This window comes from Maylandia zebra, linkage group LG7 (genome assembly GCF_041146795.1).
Source record: "Maylandia zebra isolate NMK-2024a linkage group LG7, Mzebra_GT3a, whole genome shotgun sequence".
In the NCBI taxonomy this organism is placed as follows: domain Eukaryota; kingdom Metazoa; phylum Chordata; class Actinopteri; order Cichliformes; family Cichlidae; genus Maylandia; species Maylandia zebra.
Window position 1 is genome coordinate 44677889 of NC_135173.1, and position 21594 is coordinate 44699482.

At 39.0% G+C, this 21594-nt stretch overlaps 1 protein-coding gene and 1 pseudogene across 1 annotated transcript in view; both read right to left on the minus strand.

Annotated features, from left to right (window-relative positions):
• LOC101467218 (sodium/glucose cotransporter 1-like) overlaps positions 1–8884 on the minus strand; it is a 31831-nt gene extending 22947 nt beyond the window's left edge. Inside the window, exons 1-6 of the mRNA XM_014409289.2 lie at positions 8738–8884; positions 7906–7977; positions 5633–5737; positions 5383–5442; positions 5186–5290; positions 4988–5093 (exon numbers count right to left, since the gene is read on the minus strand). Coding sequence (XP_014264775.2) covers positions 4988–5093; positions 5186–5290; positions 5383–5442; positions 5633–5737; positions 7906–7977; positions 8738–8884 — 595 coding nt within the window. The remainder of the gene's footprint in view (positions 1–4987; positions 5094–5185; positions 5291–5382; positions 5443–5632; positions 5738–7905; positions 7978–8737) is intronic.
• A 4180-nt stretch (positions 8885–13064) lies between these two features.
• On the minus strand, positions 13065–21171 carry LOC111500718 (sodium/glucose cotransporter 1-like; annotated as a pseudogene).
• Between the last annotated feature and the right edge of the window lie 423 nt (positions 21172–21594).

The window sequence follows — 21594 nt, forward strand, 5'->3', positions numbered from 1 at the left end:
TGATATCTATGACTAGCTAGTTTATTGTGATGGTGCTTTGTTTTCTCTATTATTATGTTACTCTTTGTTGTTTGCTGTCTCCTCTGTTTGTTTTTCTTGTTTGTTTGTTTTTTTTCTCCATACAGGTGACCCAGGAGTTCTTTTTTTTTTTTTCTCTCTCTTCCCCCCCCTTCTCACCGTCTCTTCTCGCCTTTGGTTTTCTTTCTTTCTCTCCCCCTCTTTCTCTCATTCATTCCCCCTGTCCTATTTATTAAAAAAAAAAAAAAAAAAAAAAAAAAAAAAAAAGACAAAGGATGAACTGAAGCTCTGCCATCACGTAATGTCGCATACTGCTGTTTTTGATGTCATTTAAAAAAAAAAAAAACAAAACAAAAAAAAAAAAACAATGCTGTATGTAACGTGTCTCGCGGTTAGTATCATGGTTGCTAGGCAACCTGAACAGCGCGACGAAGCGTATACCGTCCCATTTCACAAGCCTCTCACTTCCGCACTTCTCGTACTTATAGTACGCACCGTACGTAGTACGTGTAGTGCGCGTACTTCAAGCGTGCAGACCCTGAATTGGGACACAGCCTGAGTGAGTGATTCGTTCGCTCTATGATTCAGCACAGGAGGGAGGGGGTGAGCGAGTCCTGAGTGATTCGTTTACGCTTACGATTCAGCACAGGAGGGAGGCGGTTAGTGAGTCCTGAGTGATTCGCTTAGGCTTACGATTCAGCACAGGAAGGAGGGGGTTAGTGAGTGAGTGAGTGATTCGTTGGCTCTATGATTCAGCACAAGAGGGAGGGGGTGAGCGAGTCCTGAGTGATTCGCTTACGATTCAGTACAGGAAGGGAGGGGTGAGTAGCTCAAATTACAAAGTACTGAATATTATGTCACTTATTTATGCGCAAATGTTTTTATAATGAACATTAAAACATGTTGGCCACATGTCGGGAAAGTTATGTGGCATTAGCGATGTTTGTACTAACTTGGTTTTAAAGCCTTTACTTCAAAATATACGCCGTTCAATAATTGACTTTAATCTTACAGAGAATGTGATGATTTTGTGGATAATTAAAGTCAGTCATATATCCACAAACACAACAAGCTGAAAGTCAGTGATGCTGCTCGGTTTGCAGTCCTGAATATCACGGCACAAGCAGGATCCACTGCACTGTTAATGTTAGCTATGTTATATTGCTGCCTCTGTTCGGTGGTGTCGAGCCAAACGGACTTTAACATGTGTTTGAATGAGCTGATGGTTCACTCGTTAAGCTGAAAGAAAGATGCTTTAATCACAGCAGTCACACATGTGTCCACTGTACCATCTGGGAACTCTTCTTGTTTCGTAATATCACAAACACTAAATCCTTCTTCTTTTGTGCTGTTTTGTAGCAGTGTATACACCTGAGACTGTCACCTGTCTGTCTGTCCTGCACTCTCTCTCTTTTTCTTTCTCTCTGATTGTGTAATGTATTTATGCATTTATAAGTCACAGAGGTGGGACCAAGTCATTGTTTTGCAAGTCTCAAGTAAGTCTCAAGTCTTTATCTTCAAGTCTCAAGTCAAGTCTCAAGTAATGTCAGGCAAGTCAGAGTCGAGTCTCAAGTCACTGGTGTAAAAGTCCAAGTAAAGTCACAAGTCTGAAATTTTGAATTTCAAGTCCTTTCGAGTCTTTAAAAAAAAACGAAAAAAGCATGTTGCAGTTATATGCTAAATGTAAATATTAGACCATGTAATTTTTAAATCTGTGTTTTTCTCAACACATAACAAAATAGTGAACTTAGAAAATATACACAAATTGTGAAATTGCACCTCTTTAAAATGCAGCTCAATTAAACCTAGCTCCAAGAATAATTTTCACCGACAGTTCTGAGATAAGCTGCATGTTATTCTTGGATGCGGTTGTAGGACCGGCTTTAAAATCGCATGACAAAAATATCATACACATTAAAAAAAACTGCATCACCAACGTAGCCTGGACAACATTTGCTAGTTAGATGAAGTCAGCTATCTCATCCTAGCATATTTATATGCATATTTATAATTATACGCTTCTTGGAGTGAGTGCATACACTCATGAAGTTTAGTAACTTCCGGTCACTGCAACAAGCCTAGGTACAGTTTACCGACGGATGGGTACAGGACCTTGAAATGCACCGTGTAGAACGAAAGACCATCGTACGTATCATAAGTTTACCAGTCTCACAAATCGTCTTCATAAATACACATTCGTTAACCGTTTATTAATAGGACCTTTGAGCTCAACGGTAATTAATTAGCAGTGGAAATAATTTCTGGTAGCATCACAGAAATGTAGCAGTGACAATAATACTGTATGCTGTAATCGTACTGGGTAATTAGTGATACAAAAAACCTGTTTTATCCTGTGAATAAAAGTATATGTTTTTGTCAATGTACCATAATAACAGAGGAGAAACGCAATATTGTGTCAGGACAATTCACTATTTATGCACAATAAATAAAGGAGCATAGTGCGACAATTTCTGTTCAGCGCCAGACTTGCTTGTAACCTATATCACTAATTATGTCATGAAAATGACGTATTAACTACTAAAAAACACTGACCTTCGTGTAAATGCTTGGAGCAGACTAACCTGTGAGCTGGAGTGTTCTGGGACGTTATATTTGGTCTTAGAATGGCTGCAATCCAGTCGCCTCTTTGTTACTTCGGAAACATGGCTCGAACAATTTCTCTTCAACGAGGTAATCCGATAACAACCGATCTCTTTACCCGTCGGCTTCCCGTGGCTGTCATGCGACCGGCTATTGCAGTTAATAATACAACGGCTTCTTGACATTTTTGTGTTTCTTTTTATCGCTGTGTGACTGATTTCAATTGAAAGCCTGCGTGCGCTAGTACCTCTTGCCACGAGTTCCCAGAATCCTTTGCGGTTCTACCCGTGAATGACGTCACATTTTCAATCTCTATATAATATGCATGTTAAATTTTATATTTGGGGTAAAATATCAAGTCTTTTCAAGTAAACGGGTTCAAGTCCAATTCAAGTCCCAGGTCATTGGTGTAAAAGTCCAAGTCAAGTCACAAGTCTTAGAACATTTTTTCAAGTCAAGTCTAAAGTCATAAAATTAATGACTCGAGTCTGACTCGAGTCCAAGTCATGTGACTCGAGTCCACACCTCTGATAAGTCACACTTGTGTTTGAATCCTGCAGCTTATCACACATTTGATTTCCATGTGTGACAACTGCAAGTGTCCAGAGTGAGGACAGACTGAGAGACCCACTGCTGCACGTCATCTGTGAGGCTTTGCACCCCTGATGATCCACCAGGACAAACTCAGCAGTGTGTGAGGAAGATGAGGAGGAAGAGCCAGCAGCAGCTGACAGATGGAGAGAATAGACAGACCGTTCCCTGTTTGTGAAGAACTGCTAGAAAAGTTTAGAATCACTAATTGTCTGTCCTGAATCAGTCTTATTAGGTAATGTTCAAATAATTTTATCATTCCAGTGTTTTCAGTGTGGGAGAAAGTACTCAGGGCCTTCAAGTTACACACTATGAAAGGCAGCAACAAGTTTAATGTTCAGAAACCTAAAGTATGTATCAGCAGCAGAATGGACCTAAAAATAAATGTTTGTTCCAGTTCTATGAAGCTTTGAGTATTTTGGATCAGTAGCACTGCTGTGTTTGTTGCATCATATTGCTGTAATTGTTTATATGCTTTATATATTCTGAGGTAAGTTGATCTATAGTGTTACATCATATTCTATAAGGATGTTACGTGTTTGTATACTTTCTGCCCAGTTTGACCCATTTAGCAGAAGTCAGCCTGTTTAAGGCTCTGATATCTATTTTGTATGACTTAAAGCAGTTATGACATGGTCTGATTTTCTCACCCAATAAAGGAATATTTCATATATCAGTCTACTCTTCATTTTATCAGAAACAGTTATCACAGCTTGTACATTTTCTTTTTATAAATATATGTAAGCAATGAGCCAAATTTAGTAATGCCAACATACTGAAGGAACAACATTTGTCTCTTATATATGATACACCTATATATGCACTGTCAAAGATACTTGTCTTTGAGTGAAGATTTAAGGTGATAAGACATATAAATAACTGCAACTTGAATCTGTACTGAAGCTCAGTATTTGACACAGAGTTCATGTTCACTGCTGTAATAGCTAATAATGATTAATATAATAACTATAATATTGGCCATATTATATTTACATTACCAAAGTGATATGACTTTAGTCTCATGAACAACATCAGCTAATTCTTATTTACTAACTAATCTTAAATGACTGTTCAGTACAGAAATGAAGCCCAAAAATCATGTTTTACTGTCCTGTGGTCTCAGCCTCAGATACTTATCAAATCACACAAAGCTCTTGTAGAAACAAACAAACAAATGAACAAAATATGTTCTCCTTCATTTCTGTCAAACAAAGCTGTATGACACGTTTCCAGTGGTTAGTATCATGGTTGCTAGGCAACCTGGGAAGCGTGACGGAAACTAGACCGTCCCATACAGACAAACTTGCCGTTTATTTTGCAAATCGAGCTCAACACTGCCCCTAGCGTTCTGGAGCACTTCCGTTGTGTTTTGGGGTTTGCATGTGCTTTGTCTGTAGGGGCCACCGTATGTAACTACTCATTCTTTAAAACTTGTAATTGTGGATGTGTTGTTACAAAACAGCAACAGAAGGCCAATTCAGGCTTATCCTAGTTCATGGCAATCAACCACAGCAACTCAGCAAAGATAAATCAACATTGAAGAAAGAGAGCGATTGTGTGTGTGTGTGTGTGTGTGTGTGTGTGTGTGTGTGTGTGTGTGTGCGTGTGTGTGTGTGTGTGTGTGTGGCGTGTGTCTACATCTCCACGTACGGCTTTGAGAAGTCTTTACCCCCAGTCATAATATAACTGTAGATATTGCTTCTTGGGTAGTTTATGAGGAAAATGTCTGTTTGTAAGTTCAGTAAAATAGGAAATGATTTTTTCCCCGTGTACAAACCTGTGACAGTGTACAGTGCCGTAATCGCCAGAAGTGCAATAACAGCGAGATAGATATTCAACCCAAGTGCCTGTTGGATAAAAAGTGCACCAGACAAAATGTCTGCCTGAATGGGGAGAAAAAAAAGTAGGATTTCATTTAGGATCATCCAAAACAGGCACAATAGAAATATTCTCTGCTTTTCTTTCAGGAACTTACTGAGATTTTGGTGAAGACATACAAGACAAGGGAGAGAAGAGAGAGATAAATGCGAATGCGCTGTCCTCCGAACCTCTTCTTCAAGTACTCAGGCATGGTGATGATCTAAATACATCCACAAAACATGAGATTTTACTCATTAATCATTGCTTATTTATAAAGGGTAAATAAATATATATATGAGGGCTTTTGTTTACCCCAGCTCTAATGTAGATGGGCACAAAGATCCATCCCAGGATAACAATCGCAAAAACAGACTGAAACACACAAGAAATATGCAATAATCAGGAACCCTGTTTCCTTTCATCCTTTTTTCCTCTGCACAATGGAGCGCTCATAAAAATCAATAAACTATGAGCTGACATGAACTTATTCAGTATCAGAGGCGAGGAAATTATTTTAAATAAAAACTGATAATGAATCAGTGGCTCAGGAACAGTTACTCACATTCCATTCAAATCCACCAATGGCTATTCCTGAAGCTGCGCCAGTACCAGCCATTCCTACGAAATGGACACTGCCAATATTGCTGGCAAACAGCGATGCTCCGATCTGTGGAGAGCACAGTTCAATCTGTCAGTAGGTCCATTTGTAAATTAAGGAGACTTAAGAATTCATTCAAGAATCAACTTGGTTATGCTTTTTATGCTAGCCCACATCTCAGTGTATTGTATAAATTGTAAATGATTTACACATTTGATTACTCAGAAGTAATGATGATGATTTGTTAATCTCATACAACCTCATAAATCATATTTATATGGGACTTTACTAGTCTTAATCTCTGTTCAAAACTAGACTTTTTGTAGCCCATCCATCGCCACAGTTGGCGAGGGGCTATTGCCAAGCACATGCACTGTCATGCAGAACTCTGTCACATCTTTTGCAAGGTCATTGTCACAGTACCAGAGAAAGTGTAAGTAATTTCGGTGATCGTCCCTTACAGTAAAGCAGTAGAACATCTGTTTCACATCTGCAGTTATTGCTATGGGCTCCTTTAGAAACTGCAGTAGCACACCAACCAAAGTGTTGTTCAAGTCTGGACCAAAAGGACATCATTCAATGACTCCCCCTCATGTTTGGCACTTGAGTCAAAAACAACCCTTACTTGTCCAGGCTTTTGCAGATGGTATACTCCAAACAATGGAAGATACCAGCACTCTTCCTCAGGCTTCAAAACAGTCTTCATGGCCAAAGGTTTCACCTCTACTGGGCACTTGTATCAAACCATCAAGTGAGAGCCAGCACCCCACTTTTTTTTAACAAGGTTTTTTGCATTGCTACAGTATTTAACTGTCTTCCCACACACATTGCACACAGCATAATTTATATGCTGAACATAAACGCAGTTATAATCTGTGAACAAAGTCAAGACTGAGTGTTTTGTGGTCTGTTTTGTGCCTTGGGTATCTCACTGACTCACATTCTTGTGGAGCCTTAGCACGCACTTGAATGAGAGGCGGAAGGCGATTGTAGTTCCTATCCAAAGGGTATTGCCAAATGTCCCGCTAATTGTGGAGTTTACTTTTGTCTGTAAGTCATATTTAAATTAAAAATGTAAAAAATTTAAAATTAGAAAAGTGTAATCAAATTAGTTATTGATATTTTCATATGGGAATTGATCCTGCAACATGAAACGCTGGTAATGGAAGCATTGATAGTTCAGGACCGCTCCACACATCACTACCCCTCAGTCAGTCAGTGAGATGATATACAGCAGTGAATATGACTGACACCCATAAACAAAGCAGCATCTGGCTGCAGTTTAAAGAAGCAGACACTAACTAAGTGGAGAAACCGCATCAGCCCATCCAAGCTGAGGCATTTGATTTTTCTGAATGTCAACCTGCACTGAGGACAAACTGTTTGGCTACTGAACAGCTACCTTGGCTCTGTTTCTGTTCTGTGGATTTGTTTGCAGCGTTTTGTTTTTGTGTGAACAAATGCACAAAATTATGCAATTACAAGGTTTCTCATAAAAACACTCAATGCAAAAGGGTTTGTCAACACACAAAGCATTCATATTTGCCAAATAAGGCTAAAATGTGAGGCTACAGATGATAATAAATGAAGAGCCATTTGGGAACCAAAAGAGCCAGCTCTTCTTTGGGAGACAAGCCACAAGAGCAGGACTCTGAAAAGGTCTGAAAACGAACTTCCCACCACTACTAGCTGGGCATAACAAGCTTCCCAAGTGCCAACTGTGGCCCCAAGAGGGTGCCAAATCATACAAAACAAAATCTTAATAACACATTCCAGCTATAAGAACACAATCACTAATTAACCTAACATGCATTTTTTAGGATTATAAGATGAAACCAGGCACCTGGGAAAACCCTGTGCATTCAACATGCTTTATGTGTAGTCATAATTTGACCACGCATTCATACAGCACATTATCTATCTCACATCCATGGTCCATGTAGAATGATCAGCTAACCTTAAATGCATGTCTTTAGACTACAGGTGGAAGCTGGATACCTGGAGGCAGAGGGAGAACATGCAAACTCACACAGAATGGCACAGCTAGGATTTGAACCTGGGGGACACTCTTGCTATGACGTGACTATGATAACCACCACTGTACCATAAAATGCTTCTTTTATGATAGCTTACATCGCATTGTTTTCCATTTGAACACAGCAATAAAAAATTGTTAATGGCTCTAAATGCAGGAAGAATACTGTAAAGGATCTAATTCTAAATATAAAGATACTCACCGGCCACCATACCATACTCCTCCCTGCAAGGAAGAAGCCACCTACAGTGGATCTGTTAGTGTGGACCATAGACTGTAACAGGACAAAGGCACGTTTTTAGAAAATCCTTAAATATGTGCAAAACTGTAACAGACTACATTGAAGGAACAAAGACATCCAGACTAAAGAGGAGAAGAAAAACATGGCTTGTTAACAGCACTCAGTCACTCGACGGTATGAGGGTGACTTGCTTCCTATGCCGTTGCAGCTTGCACATCTGTAAAGGAACCTTTAATGCTGCAAGGTGTTGTATGTGCAGATTCTAGAGCAACATATGCTCCCATCCAGACGACATCTTTTTCAGTGAGAGCATTGTATTATCCAGCAAGACAATGCTCATTGCATCTATCACAACAGGATATCTTCATAGTAGAAAAGACTGATCTGCCCTGGCATTAATCCAGACCTTTCACCAACTCCAACCATTTAGGCAAAAATATGAGGAACACCCAAGAGTGTTGAGCAGCTAGAATCCTATATTATTAGACAAAAATGGGACAAAATTCCTCCATCCAATTCATAATTAGGATTTTTTTTAATGGTACATGTTTTTTTAGGTTAATTTGAAATTTCCACTAGAGATAAAATATGAATTTATGAGATTTTCAAATCATTGCATTTAGCTTTCATTTACGTTTTACACAGTGTCCTGACTTTTTTAGAATCAGGGGTGTAAGACACATTAGGACACATTAACATACAAACTATACTAAATCTTCTTAGCTGGAAACAGTTTATAAAATTATTGAGGAATTGCAGAGAAATTGGTTTTAAAAGTGATTGCAAAACTTACCCAAACTCCAACTGCCAAGACGACCAGGAAGTACACCACAATAACAGAGATATCTGCAGCATTATTAAGAGCCGTGGTGTTTTTTGCATCATTTTCTGCATTTCTGTTTATGTAAGAGAATTCAAAATAAGAATAATCTTGAGACATTTTAGCTGAGACAGACAACAGCAGTGTTGTTTGAGTCGGCTCTGTTTGAAGCGTTTACAGAAAGCGATTACCTTTATAACCTTTGGTGTGCATGTGAGAGGGAGATGAAAGCAGGAGGCGTAGATAGTGTAGATGTAAAAGAAGGGAAAACAAAGAGTGGGTTTGTCTAAGACATTAACACATACTCCAGTTGGCTGAAGGTGGATGCACATATGAACGTTGCTGATTCAAGAATGTTGACCTGAAAAATGTGTTAAAATGTGTAACTGTCATGATCCTGGGTCATTTGACAAAGTGTTTTTGAGTTCTTTTGTTTTGGTGTCAATTTTGTATTCTGGTTGGTTGGTCTTTATTCAGGTTTATTTAGTAATTTTGAGTTTATTCTATGTTTTAGTTTCTTGTCTATTTAGGTTGCCCTTGTGTCTTTGTCTTCTGTGTGTTTTTTGTTTATGTGTGTCCTTGTGTCTTGTTTTCCTTTCCTGTTGTCAAGTTCCCCCTCCTTGTGTTCATTCCATGTCTCCCCTGTCTGGCATGTTTACCCATGTTTCCCCAGCCCATCAGCTCTCCCTCGCCCTCCCTCGCCCTCTCTCGCTCGCTCGACCTCTGTCTTGTGTTTTCTCTACCTCTCTGTTGCCCTTGCAGTCTTAGAGGTGTCTCTGTTTTGTCTCCCTTACCTGTTCCAGAGTTTCTCTCCTTTTTTCCCATCTCGTCTCCCCAGTCTGTTCTAAGTTTTCATGTTTGTTCCATGTCCTGTTGTCAAGCTCGTGTCAGTCTACGTCTCAGTGTTTCCTGTTTTATTGTGACAGCTGTCTGGCTGGTTAGTTAGATCATGTTCAGTTGTGTTCCCTCCCGTGGTTTGTTCGCTCGTTTTCCCTCGTGCTCATTCATGTCTGCGTCTCACTCTGTCCTGTGTTGCCATCTCCCTCATGGCTATGTGTTTCTCTGTGTGTTTGGTTTAGGTTTCTGTATTCCAGTTCGGTTTCGTTTTGTATTTCTGGCATCCCAGCGATTAAGGTCAGCACCCTGAGGCTCCTCCCCGTTACTGCCTTCCAGGTTTCCAGTCATTACCCAGCCGCAGCAGCAGGTTTGCCCGGCCATGTTTCTGGCCAGAATGTGAGCTGGGAATGAGGAGTCGGCTACCCAGCGGCTTCCTCTGCACCACGCTGCCGGATCAAACAGCGGGGATGAGTAATGGCGGCTTCTTGCCACCAGCTCTCTTGAGAACCGAGAGAGCTGAGACTAAAATAGTACTGACTATAGGTTCCATATCAGTTCCATGTACCGCCAATCCAGCAGAGCTGAATTAGGAGGCTTTTGTTTCCAATTTGCCTAGTAAAAGAGACTATTATTGTTCTACTGACTCTGTTTCTAAAGACTTAAGTCCAGTGATTATAACCCCTGTGCCTGAAAGAACTGTAGCTATGTGTTTAGAGGTGTTTAACAATGGGAATAGGACTGCATGTAGCATGGCCAAATCTGCCATAATTAAGGATTCTCTGGGACAACTGAAAATAACATTCATTTCTGCTAATGGGAGTTATAAGAAAATGTTTAATGTTTCTAAACCTAAAGCTGGCTGCAGTATTTAGTTTCAGGCCTGTTATTGGAAAGATCCATGTACCTTGTTCATGAACCAGCTTTTCAGCAATGTGTTCTTCAAACTGTGCTTACTGTAAGGTGAGCACAGTTTATCTGTCTGTTTTTGGACCTGGTCGATACTGTTCACTATTCATGAACAGTCCAAGCCATGTGTTTCACAGCTGGGTTCTAAGCTGTCTGTAAATACAAATGTCACAAACTGTAACTTAGGCCTCTTCTTGGCACCTGCAAAGACTGAGGCCTCCCCTATGGACTGTTATGCACCCAAGCCAGTTTATTCAGAGTGAGCACACTCTGCAGAGACTGCACCTTCCACGTTGGCCGGAGGCTCTGGAGAGCCCATCCAGCTGGGGTTCATGGGAGCCCAACCAGCAATTCCCTGTGTATGAATATAAAGCTCCATTTGAAGTTATGTAAGTTGTGAGTGAGCAATAATAAAGCATTTAAACACATATATACATCTTATACAGCAAAAATTTCAATTAAATTGTCTGAAAACGTTACCATCCATCTCATCCATTCTAATTCATCACTGTACGACAGACCCGACCATGGTTTCATGCTTTTCAGCATACTTTATTTGTCACTTGAACATACAACCCTTAATGTCTAAATCGCTGGCAACATAAATGAGTACACCTTTAAGTGGAAATGTTCAAACTGTGCCCAAAGTGTCAATATTTTGTATGGCAATCATTATTTCCAACACTGCCTTAACTCTGTTGGGCATGGAGTTCACCAGAGCTTCACAGGTTGCCATTACAATGCTCTTTCACTCCTCAATGATGACATCATGGAGCTGGTGGATGTTAGAGACCTTGCGCTCCTCCAACTTCCATTTGTGGATGCCCCAGAGATGCTGAAAAGGGTTTAAGTCTGAAGACATGTTTGGCCAGTTAAGTACCTTTACCCTCAGTTTATTCAGCAAGGCACTGGTCTTTTTGGAGGTGTGTGTAGGGTTGTTTTCATGTTGGAATACTGTCCTGTGGCCCTGTTTATGAAGGGAGGGGATCATGCTCTGCTTTATGGTTCCTGCAATTAACTGTAGCTCCTCAGTGCCAGCAGCACTCATGCAGCCCGAAACAATGACATCTCACCACCATGCTTGACTGTAGGCAAGACACACTCTTTGTACTCCTCACCTGGTTATTTGACACCATCTGAACCAAATAAGTTTGTGTTGGTCTCATCAGACCACAGGTAATCCATGTCCTTAGTCTGCTTGTCTTCAGCAAACTGTTTGCAGGCGTTTTTTATGAATTATCTTTAGAAGAGGCTTCCTTCTTGGAGGACAGCCATGTGATGCAGTGAGTGGCGTACGGTCTGAGCACTGACAGGCTGACCCTCCACATCTCCAACCTCTGCAGCAATGCTGGCAGCATTCATACATGTATTTTCAAAACACAACCTCTGGATATGACACTGAGCACGTGCACTCAACTTCTTTGATCGATCATGGCGAGGTTTGTTCTGAGTGGAACCTGTCCTGTTAAACTGCTGTATGGTCTCGACCACCGTGTGCAGCTCAGTTTCAGGGTGTTGGCAATCTTCTTATAGCCTAGGCCATCTTTATAGTGTGAATGCCGTGAGGTAAATGGTCACAATAGCATTTACCAGTTTGTGTAACTAACACACATCCTTTATTTAATCTATGAATAACCCAGTGTGTAAAAACATGAATGTTTGGGATAAAACTTGAGTGTATATTTTACACCTTGTCAGCATACTGACGTGAAATGCTTTGCCAGGAGTGAATCAGACTGCAGGTCAGTGAGTTCAAGCTGAACATCACTGGATGTAGTATATAAAGTGCAAGGGGAGGGAGACAAAATCATATGCATTTCACTCTTAACTAATTTGAAGTCTTCAAATCACCTTAAAAAGTTAAAATGCAAGGCTCCAAACATGGATGAGTACCACCTGAGGCGATCAACGGATGGTACAATTTCTTTCACTATTGACATGTGAGTACGAATGCTGCTCTCCAACTGGTTTGATATAAATTGCAACATTCTCATAAACGTCATCACAGGGTGTGCAATTCACATATTAGATTCTGGTCTTGTAGTTTGCTATTTAGTTCATTTATTAGTGCACATCAATAATTTGTCATATGAGAGATCTGAAATACAATTGCCTTTCTCCTCACAAAATGCTTGAGTTTCTGCTCCCATACTCTTTTTAGCACTTTACGCAGACTTAGCCACCTGACAGCTGTGTGGAAGCCTATGGCACCATGTTCCACTTTAAATATTAATTTCCTTCACAACCAATGAATCAAATCATCTTTATCTGTAATGGAACAAAAAATATTACATTGGCGTCAGGCTCTTACTAAGAGAACTAAACTAAAAGCATAGTTATCCTCCCATTGTAGACTGCTTGTTGAGTATGCTTCAAAAAGCAATATGAAGGGGCATTAATGTGTATATGTTAATGAGTTAATCTGTAAATCAGTTGTTTGAGTCTCTGGTTATGACGACAGACTAACTGTAAATGATTGCTAAAAACTGCACCTGAGCTGCCCAGTGTTTCTGTTTATTTCTTTACTCACCTGATCAGTACACCAGTACCAGGTAGCCTAAATAATGAGTCCGATCACCATGCCAGGCAATGGGAGGTCTCCTGTAACTGGATCCCTGAAGATATGGAAGGAGTCTGGCAGGGGCTCATAGCAGTTTGCACTGATGTTACCCTTGATTGAGGGACAGCTTGCATCTAGAGTCTCTTGAAGTTTTCGTTGCCCTTCACTTCATGGAAAGCTGAGGAGAATCACCACCACCCACCTTTTTTTAAACTGTCCAACAAATAAATTGTAAGTAAAATATTACCAAAGCCCATGAAAATGAATGATCCAATAACCACGATGATGGTCTGTAAAGTGTCTGTGTAGATCAGTCCACCTTGGATAAAATGTATTATTTATTTATTGGAAACACACATATTGTAATTATGTAACTACTCCTTCTGTAAAATTTTCAATTGTGGATGTCTTGTTACTAAACAGCAACATAAGGCCAATTCATGGTTATCATAGTCCACGGGCAATTGACTACAACAAGTCAGCACATTTAAACCAGCAATGAAGAAAGCCAGAGAATTTGTGTGTGTGTGTGTGTGTGTGTGTGTGTGTGTGTGTGTGTGTGTGTGTGTGTGTGTGTGTGTGTGATGTGTTTCTAAATCTCCATGTGTAGTCACATGGCCTTGTGAAGACTTTATGTCCAGTCATGGTATGATAACAAGTATTATCGTGCCATGACTGGGCATAGTCTTCTCAAGTACGATAACACTTGTTATTGTACTATGACACTGTAGTTTTCTAGGAAAATATCTGTGAGTTCCATAGAAAAGGAAGGAAATTTTTCCTGTGTACAAACCTTTGACAGTATATAGTGCAGTAACTGCTAGAAGTGAAAAACCAAGGCCCAAGGGCCTGTTGGACAAAGGTTGTACCAGAAAAAATATCTCCCTGAATTGGGAGAAAAAAAGTGTAGGATTTCATTTAGGACCATCGAAAACAGGTATAATATAAATATTTTCTGCTGCTTTTGGAGGCACTTACTGAAATTCTGGTGAAGATATACAAGACAAGGGAGAGAACAGAGAGATAAATGCGAATGCACTGTCCTCCAAACCTCTTCTGAAGTATTCAGGTATTCAGGTGATGATTTAAATACATCCACAAAGCATGAGATTTTTGTCATTACTCAAAGTGTTGTCAGACATAGTAGTCATTTATGTCATTTGGGTAGTGGAAATGAATAGATTTTGAGGATCTTTCAGGTCAATATGCAGCCTTAGAGTTCTGTTTACCCCAGCTTTAATGTAGATGGGCACAAAGATCCATTACAGAATTACAACCACAACAAGAGCCTGAAAAACACAAACATACAAGAAGTAATTCAAGTCCATTAAATTTGAGAATTATATTATAAAGTAAAGACCTTACAATAATACAGAGAAAACACCAACAATCGTTTGTTGGCAAATGGCCAGCCCTCTTAGCAAGCACTTGATGACAGTGGTAAGGAAAAACCCTCTTTTAACAGGAAGAAACCGATGGCAGAACCAGGCTCAGGAAGGGGCAGCCGTCTGCCTGGATCAGCTGGGGATGAGGAGAGTTTTTAGCATCACTCTAATATAGGATTTTTCTAATTTTATATTGGGCAAATGCAAGAAAGCAGTCCCTACATATTTGTACATACATACGTATATGTCATACCAATGTAAGTATTAAGTCAATGTTTAGAGGTGATTACAATAACCTCAGTTTTACATGAAGCTTATGCTTCTGGCTAATCTAAGCTTTACATCATTTCCACTTTCCCACACTCTCAAGCTGATTGTGACACCACAGGTCTAGCCCAATCAGCTTTCTGCTTGCCTTCTTCAGGCCAATCAGCCTTCACTCCATACTTTAAATCTCACCGCTCATCTGTCATTTTTCCTTGCAGTTGCCTTTGTGCAACCCAGTTCAAGCCTTCATCTTCATCTCCACCACCCGTGTCTACAGGGTAATGCCCCGATCCTTATCACCACCAAATACCTCAAATTGAATTCTGTACATCAATAAATCACAGCTTTTACTTTTTATATATATATATATATATTATTTTCACAAAGTAAATGGATGAATGTATATTGTAAATCTGCATTAAAACTATAGTGAGCTAAATAAAGAAGCTAATACTGTCAGCAGCCAATAGGTGTCTCTGCAGTAACAATTTTCTAAACCAGATGGCTCTAAGCTCGTACAGATGAGGAACTGCCACCGGATTGACAAACCATAGATTAGTGTTCAAGGCTCTGCTCCCACCTGTGATGCTTGAAACTTTCAAATGGTGCTGTAATTGATAGCGATGTAGGTGTGGCCTCCTGCATTACACTGTTGCATGATTCATCAAAATCTTTCATGACATCAGCACAATAAAGTCATTATTGTAGTTGCCATTTGTTCAGCAGAGGTTTTATTGTTTTTAAAGCAATAAATACAGCCATATAGAAAGCAAATGTTTACTCAGCAGAGCTACACTCATTTCCTTAAAGAAGCAGTGGGGATTTAATGTAGCTATGCTTTTTATATACACAGGCAAATTAGCAGTGGTTGTTGGCATCTTCAGAAACTTTAAATGTGCTAATTATAATCCTCTGTAATTATAACGCAAATGAACTAACTCCTAAGGAACTGAACAATAACCAACCAAATATATAAACAGTTTAAGTTGAAGCTTAAACCAGTGATTACTTTATTCAAGGATGATGTTTTCAACTGAATTTAAAAAATAAAATGGAGATAAAAACAGAAACTTTATTTTATTGCAATCAAATGTTGTAAGTGAGAAATTGTAACATTTAAAAAAAAAGGTAATTTTTCATTTGAATTGGCTCAAAAAGCTTGGATAGGGCAAAAACTGTATTAGTTGTTCCTAAAAGTGTTGCTGCGGCAAATACTTTACTCTTTTTAGACTCTTCTGCTTACCACCTCTGAAGGCACATATTGTAGCCTGCACAGGATTTCTTGCACTAACATACGTCTCACACTTACTTGTTCGAGTGCTTCTGTACTCCTTCCAACCAGTAAATTTCTGTTTGGCACTTTATCTATCATCATTATGGTGAGATCTATGTCCAAGGTTATAGTATTCTTTTACTGCCAGCTCCACGAGGAGCGAGCAAAGGAGAAACCATTAGAGCATTGCTTCTCAAACTTGGGAAACTGGAAAAGGTTCACGCCCCACACACCACAGTTTCTTTTAACCAATCATTAACAACAACAGAGGATCAAAGCTGAATTTAAGTGGAATAAATATCTGCAAAATAGCACCAAACTATAATTTGTTTATTTTCTCTGAAAAAACATACAACCAAACTTGTTATTCCATATTTTATTGGGTTCACGCCTCAATTTTAGAATATATTATATATATAATATATATTAAGGAAATTTGTCAAACTAAAAATGTTTAATTTTTGTTAAAACACATACATTGCCCAATTTTTACTCATATTTATGATCTGATAAAAAAAATTTTTTAGGGGAAAAAGGGGTCAGTAGTTAAAGTGGGATTTGGGAGGTGGGGGAACCCAACCTAAGATCGGGTGTACCGGTGCAGTGTGAGGAAAATATTTAATTAGAAAGTAGTCACATAATGACTTGTTATATTTTATTTGCATACAGGCTATGATCAGCTGACCTGGTCTAATCTTCGCAGCTAACTTTGGATTTTCCCAACTGAATTCAACAAGATGAGGGCGTGACGACATGTACCATGGTCGAAGGGGCACTGTGTTAGGTACATTTGTACAACCACTACAAATACAGAATGACAGGAAACAGGTGCATGTGGTACACTTAAAGACTGCCAGCAAAAATTACATGGTACAGATGGAACGCTGCACAACCCAGTGGTCACCACAGAGCATGACAATTTCCTGTTATGATAAGCAAACATTTCTTTGTCAGCATGAGAACCAACACCAGACTGCAGCATGCAAAAACGAAACTAATTGAAGAGTGATATGCATTAACCATCTGAGAGGAGCAAAGTGCGAATAGGGAAAAGAAGTAACTAATGACTGTTATTGGGTATCTCAGGTATATTTGTATTTTAAAGCCAAGATAGGTGTACAAAAAAAACAAATACACTTTGTTGCTCCATAGGTTTCTTTATTATATACATCAGAGACTGCTGGCTCAATTAGGCAATAACTGATTTAGCACAACACAAGAAATGTAAACAGAGACACATCACTTTGAAAATGGAATAAAAATCACCAAACTTGTGGTCAACGATGACGCAAAAATCAAATGTTGCCAAACTTAAGAAAGTAACACCTGTATTTAGGACAATCTGTCTGCCATGCAGGCTGCAGTTTGTCAGAGTAACAGGAGCTGAGATGTTTGCTAGCATCAAATTAAGAGAGACCACTGTGTGCCTTAAAGCTTCAGCAGTACGTGAGGGATTGTGCCCTGCAGAGTGAGCTTTAGAGAAAAAGGTTGCTCTGTCTATCTATTAGATTAGGGTGTTAGGTAATGATGAGCTAAACACTAGAGTACCCTGGACAGCTCTGGCAGTAATGGCCTGGTAAGGCTGGCATGATGACAATGATTATAATACTATATGGTTATGATACCGATTATATTTATGAGCTCTGATTAAAAAAAACTATTATTTACCTTGAACCTTGTCTGTAGGCTTTTGTAACTATTACACCACAGTATCCTACTGATACTGAATACAGCCAGGACAGCGAGAGGAAGAGGAATAGAGGAGGAGATATCAGACTGTTACTGTTACAAATGGCTGCTTGAACTCTCTGAATGAGGACAATCAATATTCATTTGAATGAGAATCAATCACTGGAATGAGGCCATGCTCTTTGGGGATTAAGGCTCAGTTGCATGCGCTGAATTTGGTCCTGATTTTAAAACACAAGCAGAGACTTCAACCATCAAAAGTCTCCAGATGGGGTAATGTTTTCTTTGTAGTTTTATGTCTCTCGGCTTCTGTTCACCAAGACTCAATCTATAACGTGGCAGGGACATCTTGGTATTTTAAGCACAAAAGATGATCCTATCAGTGTGCTGCAAGACTACAAACAGACACTACTGAATAGTGCCAAAAAGCAATCATTTGTGGGAGGGTGAGTCTAGTGTGAAAAAATAGTCTTGGGTAAATAAACTGTGATCTCCAGCGCTCAATGCAGATGTGATGCCTTATGAGCATATCTCTGTGTCGCTGGTGTCTGCAGAGAGCCCTATTGTGTGGTGACTCTGAGAACAAAGTGGGCTGCAACCTAAGAAAAACCATGCATTAGCCAGCTCAGACTCTATCATATTTTATTTTTTCTTATCTTATGTTCAAGTAAGAGGCCTAAGTTTAAGTATATGGATTCTATTGTGCCTGCGTTCTATGATGGTATTTATTTAACTACTTTATACATATTTCTTTTCTCTAACAGAATTGATTTATCCCTATAACTAAGTTGACCATTTATCATGTGTGGGTTTTTTTTTTTTTTTGTTGTTTTTTTGTGTGTTTTGGTTTTTATGTGTCTGTGTGGAGGTGGGGGTTTTGGATACTCTCCACATCTCCCTTGTACACTCAGGAACTGTTGTCTTGTACCCTAGGGTTTGTTACTAGTATTATTAGATTGGATTTTTTCCTTTTTCTGTTTGTACACCCACTGGTACTGCTATAATTATGAGGTGGGAGTGTATGTCTTATATTGCTTTATGTTCTTTAAAAAGAAAACGGCATATTGTTCAATTTGTCTTTTGTAAAAGTCGATGCAAAAACTTTAATAAAAATATCAGGCTGAGAAAAACCATGCAACTGATGGAAACACAAGAAAATTGAAAATCCAAATATGAAAAAAATAAGCTCCAAATATGCGCTACTCTGAGTGTAGCCCAAACAACAATAGAAATGTTTCCAAATAAGTGATGATCCCAATGGGACACCCACGGTGTTCAGTGCTGTGTGCCTAGAAGTTGTGAAAGCTGGTTAATTCTCGTATGGTGTAAACATTGTGGCTGTACAAATCTCACATTATTTACAGATACTGTCTCTAACTGATCTTTACCTTATCTCCTATTATTAGGAAAATGGGAGAAATATAATCCTGAAGAAGACGTATGCCAACACAAAAGAACTGACAAAATACAAGCATTACTGTGAGACACTGCCTTAATAATATGTAACAAATAAATAAATAATATGCCTTAAAGCTGCCTATAATAGTTAGTTTTAGAAAAGAGAAAAGAAAATAGAATTACTACTTAGTTTTGATGATGTGAAAAAATATTTTTAAAGGCATCAAACTGCAATATACACTCACTGGATGCTTTCTTAGGTACACCTGGTCAGCTGCTCATTAAAGCAAATATCCAATCAGCCATTCACATCCAGCAACTCAGTCCATTAAGGTAGACATGGTCAAGAAAAATACAGAAGATCAATTCGAGCATCAGAAAGGGGAAGCCAGGTGATCTAAGTCAGCAGTCCCCAACCCCCGGGCCTCGGACCGGTACCGGTCCGTGAGTCATTTGGTACCGGGCCGCGAGAGTTGAGGCTCGGGTGTGAAATGTATGGTTTTCAGGGTTTTTATCGGTTTTCAGCGTTATTTTGCTATCGTTTTATCGTTTACTTGGTTTCCCTGGGTCTTTTCACCTGTGTTATGAATAAATTTTCTTTTTTTCGGTACCAGTACTAGTTTTATTTTGTTGTATTTATCCGTGACACTCTGGGTTCCCCTGACAGTCTAAAGACATGCGTGTTAAGTTAGCTGGTAATTCTAAATTAGGTGTGAATGGTTGTATGCCCCTCTGTGTTCACTCTGTGACAGACAGACTAGATATGTTATATTATATTATCCACAAGGTGGCATAGTAGCATAACTCTGCAAAAGTGGTGCGTCACTGAACAAGAGAAATAACTGAAAGAACTCTGGAAGCCAAAAATGGAGATAATATTGTCTACTACTTTATATTTAACAGGTAGTTCAGAGGCGTTTCTTAGCTGGACATCAACGGCATTCATTCAAGATCTATACTTTTCCAGTTTCTGTTGTTTCTTACTACAGTTTGCTGTGGAAATGTATCCAATTTGTGGAAATGTATCTGCTTTAGCTGGGGCCACATTGTTTAACTTCTTCCTATTCATTTTCTTAAACACTTATCCATTCAGGTTCGCGAGGTTCTTCATAATCTTTCTCAGACATGAGTAATTTTATGTCTGTTTAAATCCCAAAGAGCCAAATAGTTTAAAAAAAAAAGACAAAAAGATTTAAGTGAGTTTATGTGATAGAACACCTTTACTGCTCTTAAGTAGATGAAGCAGATTTAGTAATGTTATACCATATGTAGTATTGTATCAGCCACATCCAATAGTTATATACAAAGAAAGTATTTCTACTTTTGAAAGCATAACCTTCACCTGTACTGAGCAATTTTTACATTACTGTTACCTAAGAAAAGGACAGGATAACTTCTGGAGTCTGAAGGTGACATATAGATGTCTTGAGATCTCAAATAATCACATCTGGGATACAATTTTCTTTCTGCCTTTGAAAGATAAACGTTGAGATAGTGGCATTAGCAAAAGTTTTGCTGAAATTTGAAACAGCACCAACATTAGACATGGCAGCAGCTAAAAAAACAAAGTAAAACCTTCATTACATACAGAGCCTATGAGAGGAGTACACAGAAGTTTCAGGGAACAGATTTTGACTATGGCTTTGATAAAGCAGTCATAGTTCACATACACTGTAGGTGACTAAATTCATCCATTGCACAAAGAACTTTAGACTCTGACTATCTTAAGCAGGACAATAGTGCAGTGAATTATGGGTAAATTAAGAGGAGGACCATAAAACATATAGCGTTGAAGATATATATGAGCTGCCACCTCTGGTCTAGGGAATAAACAGTGGACAGGTTGATATTAATCAATGGAAAAATAAAACACAAGCTAATTTGGATCAGATCCTAATTTGCATTCAAGAGACAGACACCCTCTCTACTTTTAAGATTAGATTTAAAACTTTCATGTTTGATAAAGCATATAGTTAGGGCAGGGTCAGGTGACCCTGAATCCTCCCTTGGTTATACTGTAATAGGTCCAGGATGCTGGGGGGCTTCTCATGATGCACTCAGTTTCTTCTTTACTCACCTTTTTTTCACCCATTATACGTTGAAACACCTATCTGGATTTAATCACTAGTTATTATGTATCTCTTGCTTTCTTACACAGTGTGTCTCTTGTCCTGTTGTCCTCCCATCACCCAATCGATCACAGCAGATGTCTGGCCCTCCCTCAGCCTTGTTCTGCCGGAGGTTTCTTCCTGTTAAAAGGGATTTTTTCTTTCACACTGTCACCAAAATCACTTGCTCATAGATTCGTGTTTAATTGTTGGGGTTTTCTCTTTATTGTTTTAGTTTCTCTAGCTTATAATATAAGGTGACTGTTGTTGTGATTTGGTGCCAAATAAATAAAATTAAATTGAAAGGTTGAATTTCACTAATATAATTTATAATACAGCATACAAGGAAACTACAGACCACTTGCATATCAGCAGTTTTCCCTTTTCTTTTTTATTTGGGTACAAAT